General features: G+C 40.7%; 1 protein-coding gene across 4 annotated transcripts; it reads right to left on the bottom strand.

Annotated features, from left to right (window-relative positions):
- Positions 1–1305: 1305 nt before the first annotated feature.
- On the bottom strand, positions 1306–16121 carry CLEC4A (C-type lectin domain family 4 member A). Of its 4 annotated transcripts, XM_033222867.1 has the most exons (8): positions 15885–16121; positions 15691–15795; positions 13539–13590; positions 13060–13223; positions 9242–9340; positions 4470–4621; positions 3309–3424; positions 1312–1768 (listed from the first exon to the last, which is right to left on the bottom strand). In XM_033222867.1, exons 2-8 carry the CDS (start codon positions 15773–15775, stop codon positions 1615–1617), a joined length of 822 nt encoding a protein of 273 aa, XP_033078758.1. In that variant the 5' UTR covers positions 15776–15795; positions 15885–16121; the 3' UTR covers positions 1312–1614. The 4 variants fall into 4 exon arrangements, with proteins under 4 accessions (XP_033078757.1, XP_033078760.1, XP_033078758.1 ...); XM_033222866.1 differs by having other exon boundaries at positions 1306–1768; positions 15691–16117; XM_033222868.1 differs by lacking the exon at positions 13539–13590 and having other exon boundaries at positions 13060–13176; positions 15885–16056.
- Between the last annotated feature and the right edge of the window lie 283 nt (positions 16122–16404).

The following is a 16404-nucleotide window of genomic DNA, read 5'->3' as shown; positions in this document are numbered from 1 at the left end:
AACATGACTAATCATTAGGGAAATTCAAATCAAAACTGCAATGAGATACCACCCACACACCTGTTAGAATAGCTATTATTAAAAAAGACAAAAGCTAACAAGTATTGGTAAGGATGTAGATAAAAGGAAAATTTTGTGCTCTGTTGGTGGGGATATAAATTAGTGCAGCTATTATGGAAAACAGTATGGAAGTTCCTCAAAAGATTAAAAATAAAACTATCTGGCAGGGCATGGTGGCTCACACCTATAATCCCAGCACTTTGGGAGGCAGAGGCAGGTGGATCACAAGGTCAAGAGATCGAGACCGTCCTGGCCAACATGCCGAAACCCCATCTCTACTAAAAATACAAAAATTAGCTGGGCATGGTGGTGTGCACCTGTAGTCCCAGCTACTTGAGAGGCTGAGGCAGGAGAATCACTTGAATCTGGGAGGCAGAGGTTGCAGTGAGCTGAGATCACGCCATTGCACTCCAGCCTGCTGACAGAATGAGACTCCATCTCTAAATAAATAAATTAACAAATAAATAAAAATAAAACTATCATTTTTATTTTTATAGGATCCAGCAATCCTACTTCTGGGTATATACCAAAAGAAAATGAAATCACTATCTGGAACAGATATCTGCACTTCCATACTTATTGGACCATTATTCACAATAGTGAAAACATGGAAACAAGTATTGACCAATGGATGAAGGATGAAGAAAATGTACTATGTATATACGATGGAGTACTATTCAGCCATAAAAAATGAAATCCTGTCATTTGCACAACATGGATGAATCCAGAGGGCATTATACTAAGTGAAATATAATAAGTCCTACAGAGAATTACAAGTATTGTACAGTTCTACTTATATAGAGAATCATAAAAAGTCAATCCATAGAAACAGAGGGTAAAATGATGGTTGCCAGGGGATGGAGGGCAGTGGAGAAAATCAGGCAATGTTGGTCAAAGGATACAATTTTTCAGTTCTAAGATGACAAAGTTCTAGAGATCTAATGTGCTGCATGGTGACTATAGTTAATAATGATGCCTTGTACACTTGAAATTTGTTGGGGAGTAGATCTTTCTTTGTGTTTGTTGATACCAATGGCCAGAAGGGAGTAGATCTTAAACGTTCTCACTACACACAAGATTGTTAACTATTTTAAGATAATGGGTGTGGATTAACTAACTTGATTATGGTAATCATTTTATAATATATGTATGTCAAATCACCACAGTGTACACCTTAAATATATACAATTTTATTTGTCAATTATACATCAGTATAGTAGGGATGAAGAGAAAACCAGACAGGAGGAGAAACCACATCATACAATTTTATTGGTAAATAATTCTTCAGCAACCAGACAAAAATTAAGAGAGACTCATGTTCTCTCCATGTGTGCACAATGGGGGTCTTCGGTACAGGCTTTGGCATATGAATAAATGCTTACTTTATGAAAAAGTGAATCAATCAATGTACAGACCAATTCTTTCATAAGTAGAATAGTTGACAGACCACCTAAATTATATGGACCTCCCTTACACATAAATAAGAAGAGCTTATTATCTATCCCTACAATGACAGATGCCAATGCAACCACTTGTTAATGGAGAATGTTCAATTCATAAGTGGATCTTCATCATCTCACAAACTGACCTTTGACGAACAACACAATAAACATCATTCCAGCCCCAACCCCATCTTTTGGATGTTTTACGAAAATTTAGCACAACACAGCGCTCATCGGGATCACTGGGCTCCTGTGGATGCCAGAATCTGAAAGGGACAAAAAAGATGAGGGCATTTCTTCAGAGCTTTGAAAAGAGTTAGAGGTTGAGTGAGGAGCTAGGGATGAATTTCATGGAACATAGGGTCAGATATGCCCAAATCCACCTTTCAGCCACTCATCATGCAGCTTCTCCTCCATCTGCATTTCCGGCATTTCCTTTGAAAACTCTGCCTACGTCACTCAATGTTCTCTATCTTACTGCTTTGAATATCCTCACCACAGATTTTCTAGAGGTTCTCTTCTCTTTGTCCATCCTTATGTCCTGTCCCTATGGGCCCGTCAACCTATAGGGTGTCCTTGTATGATGAAAAGATTTCACCCTGTTCCCACTTATCAATAGAGTTTTTCCTTTTTTTAATGCATTGTTTTTAAAGTCTAGAGAACTAGTAAAATCTTTTGGATCTTCTACTTATCCCTGTTATTGGATAAGCAATTGAACTTCCTTGATTCTCAATTTTTCTATCTAAAAAATGAGGACTAGAGTAATATCACTATTTATTTCATACAGTGGATATGAAGATCAAAGGTGGTAATCCAGTAAAGTATGTATTTTATGTAATTTATGTAATATATGTAAAGTATGTAATGTATGTAATTAATTACATAAATATGAGATGTAAGATTATCAGAATTTAGCATTTTTGCTTCATAAGAAGTATTAAATCTTCAGCCTGACTGGGTGTGGTGGCACACACTTGTCGTCCTAGCAACTCAGAAGACTTAGGTGGGAGTATCCCTTGAGCCCAGGAATTCAAGGTTGCAGTGAGCCATGATTGCACCACTGCACTCCAGCCTGGTTGACAGAGTAAGACCCTGTCTCAAAAAAGAAAAAAAGAATTATCAAATCTTAATAATTGGTTATGATCTTAATCAACATAGATTTTCACTATGTAGAGACAGGTAAATATACTGGTTAAAAGCACAGTAAGATCCACCCCATTTGAGAACTATTGTTAGCCAGGCATGGTGGCTCACGCCTGTAATCCCAGCACTTTGGGAGGCCGAGGCGGGTGGATCACGAGGTCAGGAGATCAAGACCATCCTGGCTAACAAGGTGAAACCCCATCTCTACTAAAAATACAAAAATTAGCCAGGCGTGTTGGCGGGTGCCTGTAGTCCTGGTTACTTGAGAGGCTGAGGCAGGACAATAGTGTCAACCTGGGAGGCGGAGCCTGCAGTGAGCCGAGATTGCGCCACTGCACTCCAGCCTGGGCAACAGAGCGAGACCCCATCTCAAAAAAAAAAAAAAAGAGAGAGAGAGAACTATTGTTGACACCATTGGGTGACCTTAGCTGAATTATCTACACTCTCCAAGCTCAATTTCCTCATATCTACAGTGGGAAAAATAACGATGTGTGCCTCATAGGGTTCTTGTGCACATTAAATGAGATAATGAAATTATTTAACCTAGTGCCCAAGAGCTAAAAGAATAATGAGCTATTCTACTTTTATAGCTGATAGCTAGAATACCCTAAGCTCTCTGCATGATCCAGGACCCAAGATTCTTTCATCTCATTCTATACTCACGTGGAACTTTCATTATATGGTGTCTGATCTACCCATTGCCAATGTCGCTGACCTTCTGGATCTGAGAGCCCCACAAAATAAGCAGATTCTTCTTGCAGATTCTGGAAGATGAAATCCTGAGGGGGGAAAAGAAAGAGTCACAGCCTTTACAGTATTTTTCACAGCTCGAACTGAATTCTTAATACCTTAGAGAAACGAGAAGAAAAGGAGAGGATCCAGCAACAGCCGCATTGGAGCTCTAGGTAGGAATGGAGGTCTCTGGCTGAGCAGGGCAGAATCAAAGAATCACTTGTGAGCATGATGTTCAGTACATATAGAAGGAATTTTTTTTTTTTTTTTTTTGAGACGGGGTCTCACCTTCTATCCCAGGCTGGAGTGCAGTGGTGCAATCTTGGCTCACTGCACCTCTGCCTCCCAGGCTTAAGCAATTCTCACACCCCAGCCTCCCCGGTAGCTGGGACTACAGGCGTGTGCCACCATGCCTGGCTAATTTTTGTATTTTTAGTAGAGGCAGGGTTTCAACACTTTGGCCAAGCTGGTCTTGAACTCCCAGCCTCAAGTGATCTGCCCGCCTTGACCTCCCAGAGTGCTGGGATTACAGGCATGAGCCACCATGCCCGGCCAGTATGGAAGCAATTTCTATGATCAGAATGAATTCTCATCTTAGGTTTACTTCCCCTCTTTTCTTCACTAAGAGATTACGTTCTTCAAAGTTGTACACGAGAAACTTTTGGCAGATTCAGTCATTTTCCTTTCATAACTTTAGGGATTATTTTCACTCCTGAGTGTTGATTGTGATTCATCATGAGCTAACTTTCTTTTCTCTATTCAACCTAATACCACTTATCTGCTAAATAGTTAATCATGTATAAAACATTTACATATTGAAATAACAAATTGATATTTCAGACTGAAACATTTTCATCCTTCCATTCAACCCTCATATATCTTTAATGCCACAATTTCTTTCGGGGAGGTTAGTTTTACTGAAGCAGGAAGGAGGTATGGAATATAAAGGCGTAGGAACTCTTTCTATTTATTTTATTTAAAGCCTTCTGCCACAGCACAAATATCCCAAAGTAGCAAAAACCTCCTTCGCAGCCAAGAGAGATATACAAAGATCAGGCAGGGCTCACAGTTCTATTACCTATTAGAAAGTACCTGCTCTTCTTGAGTGTTTATCACCAGCAGGTGAGCCTCCATTCTAGCGCAGTCCTTCTCACTATTTTGCCAAGATGCTGACTCAGTAGAAATAAAGTAGCAGTTGGAACTAAACGGCTTCCAATTCTTTGGGCAACAGCTCCAGGCTGTCTCTATATTGGGAAGAGGTGCACATACTTGCAGTATAAATAATCACTTTTAAAAGTGTGTATAGTATTAAAATTAAGAGCCAAAGGAGAACACATGGAAGCTGGAACTCCCATCCCCACTCAGATGTAACCAGGAGCCCCTGCCACTCAGGTGTCAAGGAAGCCAAGTCTACCTCAATCAGGCAGTAATGCGGCAGGGCCCCTTTTCTCTTGCTGAAGTGCTATCTGAAAAGGACAGCTCTTAATGAAACATGTTTAAATAAGATCCAGACTCTCAGAATATAATGCAAAAATGTCCAGAGTTCAATAGAAAATAACTCATTATGCTAAGAACCAGTAAGTTTTCAAATTTAATAAAAAATAATAATCAATAGATGCCTACAATCAAGACAACAAAAATGGGACCGGGTATGGTGGCTCACGCCTGTAATCCCAGCTCTTTGGAGGCTGAGGCAGGAGAATCGCTTGAGCCCAGAAGTTCAAGACCAGCCTGGGCAACACAGTGAGACCCTGTCTCAAAAAAAAAAAGACAACAAAAATGTTAGAATTATCTGACAATGATTTTAAAGCAGCCATGATAAAAAAAAAAATGCTTCAACAAGAAGATACAAACATGCTTGAAACAAATGAAAAACTAGAAAGTTTCAGCAAAGAAATAAAAGATATAAAGAAAAACCAAATGGAAATTTTATAATTAAAAAATATAATAACCAAAATAAAAAGCTCAGTGGATGGACTCAATAGCAGAATGTAGGGGATAGAGAGATTAGTGAATTGGAAGACAAAACAATCTGTCAACTGAACAACAGAAACAAACTAGACAGAAAAGGCTAGACACAGTGGCTCATGCCTGTAATCCCAGCACTTTCTGAGGCCGAGGCAGGCGGATCACCTGTGGTCAGGAGTTCGAGACCAGCCTGGCCAATATGGCAAAACCTTGTCTCTAAAAAAAAACCCTGTACTAAAAATACCCAAAACAAGGCTGGGTGTGGTGGCTCACACCTGTAATCCCAGAACTTTGGGAGGCCAAGGTGGACGGATCACCTGAGATAAGGAGTTTGAGACCAGCCTGGCCAACATGGTGAAACCCCATATCCACTAAAAATACAAAAATTAGCCAGGCGTAGTGGCGCATACCTGTAACCCCAGCTCCTCAGGAGGCTGCGGCAAAAGAATCGCTTGAACCCAGGAGGCAGAGGTTGCAGTGAGCTGAGATTGTACCACTGCACTCCAGTCTGGGCGACAGAGTGAGACTCTGTCTCGAAATAAATAAATAAATAAAAATAAACAGAACCTTGTAAAGTGACCCCAAATGTGTACATACCAAACAAAGCTGCAAAATCTATAAAGCAAAACTGATATAATTGAAGGGAGGAACTGAAAAATATACAATTACAGGTGGATACATCAACACCTCTCTCTCAACAATTGACAGAACCACACAGAAAATCAGCAAGAACATAGAACTTAAAAACATCGTCAACTACAAGGCTCTAATCCACATTTATAGAACACTCCACCCAACAACAGAATACCCATTCTTTTCCAGTGCCCCTGGAACATAGGCTGAAACAAACCTTATCTTGGGACATTAAATAACCTCAACAAATTTAAAATTGCTGAAATCATATATCCAGCCACAGTGAAAACAAGCCAGAAATTAATAAAAGAAAGAACACAGGGAAATCTCCATACACTTGAAACTAAATAGCACACTTCTAAATAATCCATGAATCAAAGGAGATGTCTAAAGGGAAATTTTTAAAAATACATTGAACTGAATGAAAATGACATTACAGATTATCAAAATTCATAAGATACTCTTCTTCAGTCAAAGGAACTAGGGCTCCTCAAAGAAATATCTGATTCTAGGATAGGGACATGAAATGTACAATGTGAGTCTCCAGCATTTTCAGTCCCAGGAAGTGAGGAAGTGCTGAACCAAAACAAAAGAGAAAACACATTCTGGTGATACGTTGAAGGGTCACAGGAGTCCAGTGAAAGAGTTCCCAATGTCCAAAGCTGGAGCCACAGAATAAAGTAGTATTGGATTATAAACCAAAATTTAAAATAAATATCCATGAGTGGGACACACGGTGGGGAATAACACACACTGGGACCTGTGGTGGAGGGAGCAAGCTGGGGGAGGGAGGGCATCAGGAAGAACAGCTAATGGATACTGGGCTTAATACCTGGGTGATGGGTTGATCCGTGTAGCAAACCACCATGGCACACATTTACCCATGAAACAAACCTGCACATACTGCACATGTACCCCTGAACTTGAAAGTTGAAGAAATATATATATATATATATATATCTCCATGAGTACATGCAGATATAAATAAATGACTGGATAAATAAATGGAATAAAAGAGGCAAATATCACCTGGACAAAATTTCAAATATATAGATACATGTGATGGCTAATTTTATGTGTCAACTTATCTGGGCCACAGTACCCAGATATTTGGTCAAACATTCTGGATGTTTCTGTGAAAATGTTTTTGGATGAGATTTACATTTAAATTTGCTGGACCTAGAGTAAAGCAGATTGCCCTCAATAATGTAAGTAGACTTCATCTAATCAATTGAAGATCTGAATGGAACAAAAAGAGGACCTCCTCTGAGCAAGAGGAAACTCGGTGGACCATCTTTGCACTTCATCTGCAGCACTGGCTCTTCAAGGTTCTGCAGCAGATGATCTTTGGACTCAAACTGCAACTCTTACTCCTGAGTCTCCAGCCCGCTGACCACGACTGATACCATACTCCACCTCATGAAAGGAGAGCGTAACTCCCCAATCCTTAAGTATGGACTGAACCTTCCAAAGAGTGTAGTATGGAAAGGGGCAGGGAGGGAAAGAGTAACTTTACACTGGAGAAACTTGACAAACACTACTTTAGCCAAGTGACCAAGGTCAACATCAATAGACAAGAATCCTTTTGATAATATATGCCCTTGATAAAACCAAGAGGTACTGAGAACATGAGACATGAGACATGAGAACTCAATGTAATGTGGTGTTCTGGATGGGGATCCTATTGCAGAAAAGAAACACGAGGTGAACACTAAAGAAACCTGAAAATTGTGAATTTTAATTAATAATAATATACCAATATTAGGTAATTAGTTGTAAGAAATATACCATATTCGTGTAAGATGTTAACAACAGGGGACAGCATGTATGCAGAACAGGGGTAAAATGAGATCTCTTTGCATTATCTGCTCAATTTTTCTGTGAATATAAAACTGTTCTTAAAAATAACCTATTAGCTGGGCACGGTAGCTCACTCCTGTAATCTCAGCACTGGGAGGCTGAGGTGGGAGGATTGCTTGAAGCCAGGAATTCAAGACCAGCCTGGGCAACATGGCAAGACCCTCTCTCTACAAAAATTCAAAAAATAAAAATAAAATCAGTCAAGCATGATAGCGGGCACCTTTGATCGCAGCTACTGGGAGGCTGAGGTAGAGGATTACTTGGAATCCAGGAGATCAAGGCTACTGTGAGCTGTGGTCACACTACTGCATTCCAGCCTGGAAAACAGAGTGAGATCCTGTCTCAAAAAATAATAATAATAATAATAATCTATTAATATAAAGAATTTAAATAATTCACATCCATAAAAAATCATCATCACATTTTCATCACATGGTTTTAACTGATATGTGAGAAAAAGAGCAAATGTGTATAGAAAGTTCAGAAAGAAGCAAAGGTTGAAGACGTCTGAAAGCAATGTAACCTTTTTCACAATTAAGCTTCTATTTTTTACCTTAGACAAACTAAAGATATATGAGTACATAAAAAGAATTTTAGGACCAGGCACCGTGGCTCACGCCTATAATCCCAGCCCTTCAGGAGGCTGAGACAGACAGATCACTTAAGCCTAGGAGTTCAAGATTAGCCTGGGCAACAGGGTGAAACCCCATCTCTACAAAAAATACAAAAACTAACTGAGTGTGGTGGCATGTGCTTGTAGTCTCAGCTACTCAGGAAGCTGAAATAGGAGGATCACTTGAGCCTGGGAGGTTGAGGCTGTAGTGAGCTGTGTTTGCACTACTGCACTCCAGCCTGGGCAACAAAGTCAGACCCTGTCTCAAAAAAACAACAACAAAAGAATGTTATGTCCTATATATTTGCTTTTGTTTTTTGGTTTTGGGTGTTTTTTGTTTGTTTGTTTGTTTGTTTTTGTTTTTGAGACGGAATCTTGCTCCGTCACCAGGCGGAGTGCAGTGGTGCGACCTCGGTTCACTGCAACCTCTGCCTCCCAGGTTCAAGCGATTCTCCTGCCTCAGCCTCCCGAGTAGCTGGGATAACAGGTGCACTCCACCACGCCCAGCTAATTTTTGTGCTTTTAGTAGAGACGGAGTTTCACCATGTTGGCTAGGATGGTCTCGATCTGTTGACCTCGTGATCCACCCGCCTCGGCCTCCCAAACTGCTGGGATTACAGGCGTGAGCCACCATGCCTGGCATGTCCTATATGTTTGTATATTTGTAGCTTAAATTATTGTGAGACTCAACTTCTCAGTATGATCTACCTGGGAATCTTACTGGAAATACTGATTTGGGATCCCTACATAGTATAGTCAGCAACTGAATTCTAGGCACATTAACTTTTACCTTCCATGGTCGTATTTTTTTTCACACACTCCAATGTTGTATGAACCAGGTCTTTTGTAGTCATTTTTTCAAGAAGCTGAGAATATTTTTGAAAGAAAACTGGAAAAGAGAATAAAGACCATTTATTTTCCTGGTAGCATTATGACTTTGCTCTTTATCGTTACTTTCTTGCATTGTTTATTGAAACAAAACTTACAAGTGCCGTATTACTTGAGTAGAGGGAAAAGATTTCCCATTTTGAAACTGTAGATATCTCTAGGAATATCTAAAAGATCAGTAGTTGGAAGAGGACACAACAGTTCCATCATAATGGATCTAAAGTCCCCCCACATTCTCCTTCAATACTTAATATAAGATGCATGCAAAGGCTAACTCTTGGGGGTCGGGGGATAGAGGGCAATAAACATTTGTATTTCGGGATGTGCACACCTTGGGACTTTGGAGTGGAGGGGAGAAGGGCAAATTAATTCTGAGGAGTTCTGGGTTACCTTGGACAATGGAGAATTTTAAAAAGAACCCCACATGGATCAAGAGGGCATGATTTTCTTCCTCTTCTCTCCATTACTCTCTCCATCCCAACTGGCTCTTACTCCTCAGCACACCAACGCTCCCATGTTTCTCCCAATTTAAAACTAACCCACCTCTCCCTCTAGAAACTGAACTTTTGGGCAGGCACGGTGGCTTATGCCTGTTATCCCAGCATTTTGGGAGGTCAAGGAGGGTCAGGAGTTCGAGACTAGCCTGGCCAAGATGGTGAAACTTCGTCTCTACTAAAAATACAAAAATTAGCTTGGCGCAGTAGCAGGTGCCTATAATCCTAGCAACTTGGGAGGCTGAGGCAGGAGAATTGCTTGAACCTGGGAGGCGGAGGTTGCAGTGAGCCGAGATCGCACCGCCGCACCCCAGCCTGGGTGAGGGAGCAAGACTCCATCTCAAAAAAAAAAAAAAGAAACTGAACTTTTTCCCTTCCCTCCCTACCTTTCATTTGCTCCTTGACGCATCATATTCTGGGTTTTACTTCACTATTTCACTAAAACCATCCCTAAAATGGATCCTCAGTAATACCCTAGGGTTACTTAGTCCTTTTCCCATTTGACTTCCTTAAAGGCTTGACCCCAGTTACCTTTCCCCTTAGCTCTTGGGACACTACTCTCTGTTGTTTTTGTCTTACCTTTCTTGCTGCTGCTTCTTACTCTCTTCTGTAAGCCCCTTTTCCTCCATCCACCTCATTTAAAATGTAACATATCCCAGAGTTCCATCCTTATCCCTCTTTCTCATACTGTTATCTCCCTGAGTGATATCATATATTCTCATGGCATCACCTGCTACCTCTATGTGAAGGACTTCCAAAGCTCAGATCTCTCCCCCTAAATCCAGACAAATGGACCAGCAGACATGTCCATTTGAGGTTCTCACAGTCATGTAAAACTCAACATGCCCAAAACTTAAGTCACCATCTTCCAACCCAAACCTGCTACTGATCCTATATTGTCTACCTCTTTGAAAAACTTAATGATTTCTGAGTTTACAAAGTCAGAATATTGGAGCCACACTTTACTTCTCTAGGTCCCTTATTTCCCAGAACTGAATATTCATCAAGCCTCTACCTCCTTTATCATTCAAAACTACTTCATCTTCTCTTTTTGTGCTAACACTAGCCATAGACCAGTCTGACAATATTTCTCAATTGAATTAGTGAATTATCCTTCTAACCTCTCTTTCCCTCCAAATTTGTCCTCATATATTCATTTTCCACACCTCTGTCAACATTCTATTTCTTTTTTTTTTTGCTTTTAAAAACATTTTATTTTGTTACTTATTATTTTATTATTTGTTGATATTTTTAGCTATTGCATATTTATGTGTTTTCATTTCTTTCGATTGATTTTCTTTGAATCTTTATACATCATTACTACTTTTGGTGTAATTTATTCCACTTTGGGCACTTCTTCATAAGTCTAATCCAATTATATCAATTCCCTGCTTAAAATTCTTCCATTTTAAAAATTGCAAAAATGGCCACAACTTTCAACATTCCCTGTATCTACACTGTTTTGCAATGTGATTTTGCAGTTTCTTCATTTAAGAGACGTGGTCTATTTCTCCACTGCCTGGATCTGGGCTGCCTGTAAGACTTCTTTCGGCCAAGGTGAGTTCTGCGCTAGTTCCAAGTTGAGACCTCAAAAGGCGTTGCTTACTTCGGCTTTCAGTCTTAAAAGCCTGCCAGTTGCCATGTGAACAAACCCAGGCTAGCCTGATGAACGATAAGAGAAATGTGGCCAAATCTCTCCTGCCATTCCAGCTAATATCTCTTCCTCAGAAGCTAAGTTGCCTATGGCCAATCCCCAACCACATATACATAAGTGAGTTCAGCCAGGACTCAGGGAATCTCCCAACTGGTGCCAGTCTCAATTACCAAGCCCCAGATGTATGAGCTAAATAAATAGTTGCTGTTTTAATCTACTACGTTTTAGATTGGCTTATTAACCAGCAAAAGATAATTGATAAAATAACCTTTAGGAGGGAAAAAAATCCAAACTCTTTATCATGATATACAGCACTCTTCATGGTCTGAGTCCTGTTTATTTCTGCCACCTACAACTTCATTTCTTAGTTCTTTACTTAGCGCCATATGTTCCAGTCATGCATACTTACGTTTCCCCAAATTCCACACTCTCTCATCTCTAGGTCATTCTTGGTATACACAGCTCTAGATGTCACCTCCTCCAGGAAGCCTACCTCAGCCTCTTGCACTTGTTATCCTTCTTAACTGCACAACACTTACCATACAATGTTATAACCGCTGGTTCATTTTACCATTCTCTAAATTTCTTGAGACCAGGCGCTGTGGCTCTGTCTTGACTCTCTGTCTGGCACAGTGCCTGACATACAGTAGATGGACAATACTTATGAAATGACCAAAGAAATTAATAGAGAATCTACCTAAATGTACACTGGTTTTGATGCCTTTTAAAAATTTGATGCCTTTTAAAAATTTGCCTCAGCCTCCTAATGTGCCTCAGCACATTAGGAGGCTGAGGCAGGCAAATTGCTTGAGCCCAGGAGTTCAGGACAAGGCCAGGAAACATGAGAAAACCCTGTCTCTACTAAAAACACACAAAAAAATTAGCTGAATGTGGTGAGGCACACCTATAATCCCAGCTACTTGGGAGGCTGGGGTGGGAGAATCGCTTGAACCTGGGAGATGGAGGTTGCAGTGAGCCAACACTGCACCACTGTGCCCCAGCCTGGCTAACAGAGCAGGGGGGAAGAGTCCAACAAATGCTGAAAGCCAAAGATATGCAGCAATCCACCTAATCTGCTAAATTGGCTTTTAGATCCCACACAGTCTTGAGCAGGACAGGAATAATCAGAGTAAAAGTCAGTGGAGAACTCCTCCTGAAATATGTCTTCCCATCTCCTTGTTGTCTACCTGCTCATCCCAAAAGATAAGTGTCTGTGCATTCAAATAAGACTGGCCTGATAAATGCTACCAAGGAAATATAGATTTGTCCTCACTTACATAGTGTCTAGTATAGAGATGATGCCCCATAGATTTCATTCTACAATACAAATACATATACCCACATTTACGCTTCAGTTTCGCTAAATGAGAATAGATTCCATTATTTTTACAGGACAGTAACTAAATCCAAATAAAGAGTAAAATTCACAGTGGATTCCCATGAATTATGTCTCCCCAGAGAAAATTTCACTTCGGATTTCTGGATAAACTCATTTTCAAAAGTCGATTTTTAAAAGATACCCTCTCTTCATGTACAGCAGATATTGCTTATTGGTTCGGTTGGCATACTTACTGAAAAAAGCAATAAAGAATGAGATTGCCAATAGCAGGAAAAGTATCATCAACGAGGCACAAAGCAGCTTGGAAAACCCGGTATTACCCTCGTGAGGAGCAGTCCTCTCCTTGGAAGCTGAAGAAGAAGCCAAATTAGTTTTATCAGTAATAAGTTCTGTCTTTTTTTTTTTTTTTTTTGAGACGGAGTCTCGCTCTGTCGCCCGGGCTGGAGTGCAGTGGCCGGATCTCAGCTCACTGCAAGCTCCGCCTCCTGGGTTTACGCCATTCTCCTGCCTCAGCCTCCCAAGTAGCTGGGACTACAGGCGCCAGCCACCTCGCCCGGCTAGCTTTTTTTGTATTTTTTAGTAGAGACAGGGTTTCACCGTGTTAGCCAGGATGGTCTCGATCTCCTGACCTCGTGATCCGCCCGTCTCGGCCTCCCAAAGTGCTGGGATTACAGCCTTGAGCCACCGCGCCCCGCCAATAAGTTCTGTCTTTACTTCCTCTTCTTCCTCCTCCTCCTTCCCTTTTCTTGGATGACACACAATTACTAACGGTATGACATTTGAAATCACATGAGAACAGGAATAGAAAGGCTATAATAATATTCACTTTAGAAACTTTAGAAAATATATAAAAATACAAATTCCTACAATTGAGGATAACTGTTATGCCATATAAGTTATAATACACCATAATATTTTGATATATATCTTTCCAGCAATTTTTTGAATGTATATATACATATATGCAAATTTCCCACATGATTGACATACCATAAATACTGATATCCGACCTATTATTTTCCTTACACTGTATCATGAACATTTTTCATACCATTATATTTTCTTCTTTAACACTCCTTATTATGGTTGCATAGTATTTCATCATGTACTTAAATAATAGATTGTTTCCAACTTTAAATAATGCTATAGCAAATAAATTTTTATAATCATCCATGGTTGCCATCTCATGGTTAGGAATTGCTTTCTTAAAGTTGTGATATTTTGTCAAATGATGGGGGAGAAATCTTCAGTATTATGTAATATGATTACATTTTTAGTAAAATACATATGCACATGATATGTATTTGTATGTGGAAGGATATTCACTAAATTGCAAATTATGATTGTCTCTAGATGATAAGAGTAATTATAATTCAAATATCTGTGTACCTCTGGCTAATTTATTCTATAATGAACATGAATACTTGTGTAATAAAGAAATTATGGCCGGGCGCGGTGGCTCAAGCCTGTAATCCCAGCACTTTGGGAGGCCGAGACGGGCGGATCACGAGGTCAGGAGATCGAGACCATCCTGGCTAACACGGTGAAACCCCGTCTCTACTAAAAAATACAAAAAAAGCTAGCCGGGCGAGGTGGCTGGCGCCTGTAGTCCCAGCTACTCGGGAGGCTGAGGCAGGCGAATGGCGTAAACCCAGGAGGCGGAGCTTGCAGTGAGCTGAGATCCGGCCACTGCACTCCAGCCCGGGCGACAGAGCGAGACTCCGTCTCAAAAAAAAAAAAAAGAAATTATACAAAGTTTTTAAGGGGAAAACATTTCCCTAAGTGCTCTCCACACCTTCATAGAGATATTTTAGAAAGCATAACTATAGTCCTGACCCCTTCCCCCATAGTTTCTTGTACTCTATACACATTCTTCTCTCTCTTTTGCTCTATACTTGGGATATCACACATGACACCCAAATTACCTTGCATCTACTCCCAAACGTAACAGAGTCTGTCTCAGAGATGCAACATGCAATAGGTTCTCTGATTTCAGAAAAAGTTTCCTGGAGATTTAAGAGACTTTCTTTGTAGACTTTCTAGTCTTTCATTTGCAATGGCCTTTTGTTACATTTCCATCCGTTACCAACAAATACACCCTCACCACTGTCCACCCAAACTCTTTCCCTCTAACTGATCAAAAAGCAAATCTCACAAATTCATCAGGACTCCCTGCATCTGAGTTGATGATTTCAGAAGCTGTATTCAACCTCTTAACCCCAGCCCCACTCACCCTTAGAAAACACAGGGGCATTGGCCGGGCGCGGTGGCTCAAGCCTGTAATCCTAGCACTTTGGGAGGCCGAGACGGGCGGATCAGGAGGTCAGGAGATCGAGACCATCCCGGCTAACATGGTGAAACCCCGTTTCTACTAAAAAATACAAAAAAAAAAAAAACTAGCCGGGCGAGGTCGCGGGCGCCTGTAGCCCCAGCTACTCGGGAGGCTGAGGCAGGAGAATGGCGTAAACCCGGGAGGCAGAGCTTGCAGTGAGCTGAGATCCGGCCACTGCACTCCAGCCCGGCTGACAGAGCGAGACTCCGTCTCAAAAAAAAAAAAAAGAAAGAAAACACAGGGGCATCAGAGCACTCGCCTTAGCTCAGAACTGGCATTGATTTCTCTCACCTCTATTTCAGTAAACAGAGTGGAGGCTGAAGAGAGTGGCACAAAATCTTTTGTTCTCCACAATACAAATGTACACTCCGTAATGTGTATCTGCAGGCTACTCAATCTTCTGGGACTCTTGTGTTTCCCAGACATACTCAATCAGAGAACCAGCAACTCACAACACCTAGGCTTTATTCATAAACCCTCTCCTCATCCTTCATCTCATCATTCACTCTGACCCCCAGAAAATGATCTTTACCTGCAGAAGAGGCTGAGTCCATGCCTGAGAACTTGGATTCATTTTGGAACCTCACTTCAGCATAAGTGATTTCCGAAGTCATCATGGGAAGAGACCGTCTGCTTTCTTCAAAAAATTTGTTTCAAATCTTTCTTAAAACATCTTATGAACGAGAACCAAACATGGTAGTAAATCACCTCCTTCCTTTCAGTCACCTAGAGGACAGCAGAGGCACCAGATAGGCACATATCTTCAAGAGGGGTCTCTTGAGAACTAAGGATCACAATAAAAACCAAAAACCTCAGTTCACAGAGGCCCTTTCCTCAGGACCAGTAAAGTGGGAATCACAGCCTTGAAACAAATGCAAGCAAATGTAATCAAAGCAGGAAACTAAAGGGTTGTGGAAACAGGAAGAAAAAACAAAGAGGAACCAAGCAATTAGAGAAGTATTTCTTGAAAACCGTGTTCTTCACCAGTAAAAAATACAATTTGTGTGCTTCCACACGCAAATGTAATTACTTTTGACCAAACAACCTGAACAAAGACTTAGGTTGCATTCATCTTATCATTTTTGACTGACAGGCAACTTGTTAGTACCATATTCTAAGAGTATACACACAAAACTCACGTATCAGCCTCCCTACCTTCAAGAATCCGTTTCCTCTAGCATGGTGGGGAAGGCAAAGCTTAAAGCCCATGCCTTCTGAAGCTGCTTCTCCATGCTCTCTGTGTTTC

Source organism: Trachypithecus francoisi, unplaced genomic scaffold (genome assembly GCF_009764315.1).
Source record: "Trachypithecus francoisi isolate TF-2019V2 unplaced genomic scaffold, Tfra_2.0 Lachesis_group11, whole genome shotgun sequence".
Lineage (NCBI taxonomy): Eukaryota > Metazoa > Chordata > Mammalia > Primates > Cercopithecidae > Trachypithecus > Trachypithecus francoisi.
The sequence above is the reverse complement of the archived record's forward strand: the minus strand, read 5'-3'. Positions and strand labels throughout refer to the sequence as shown.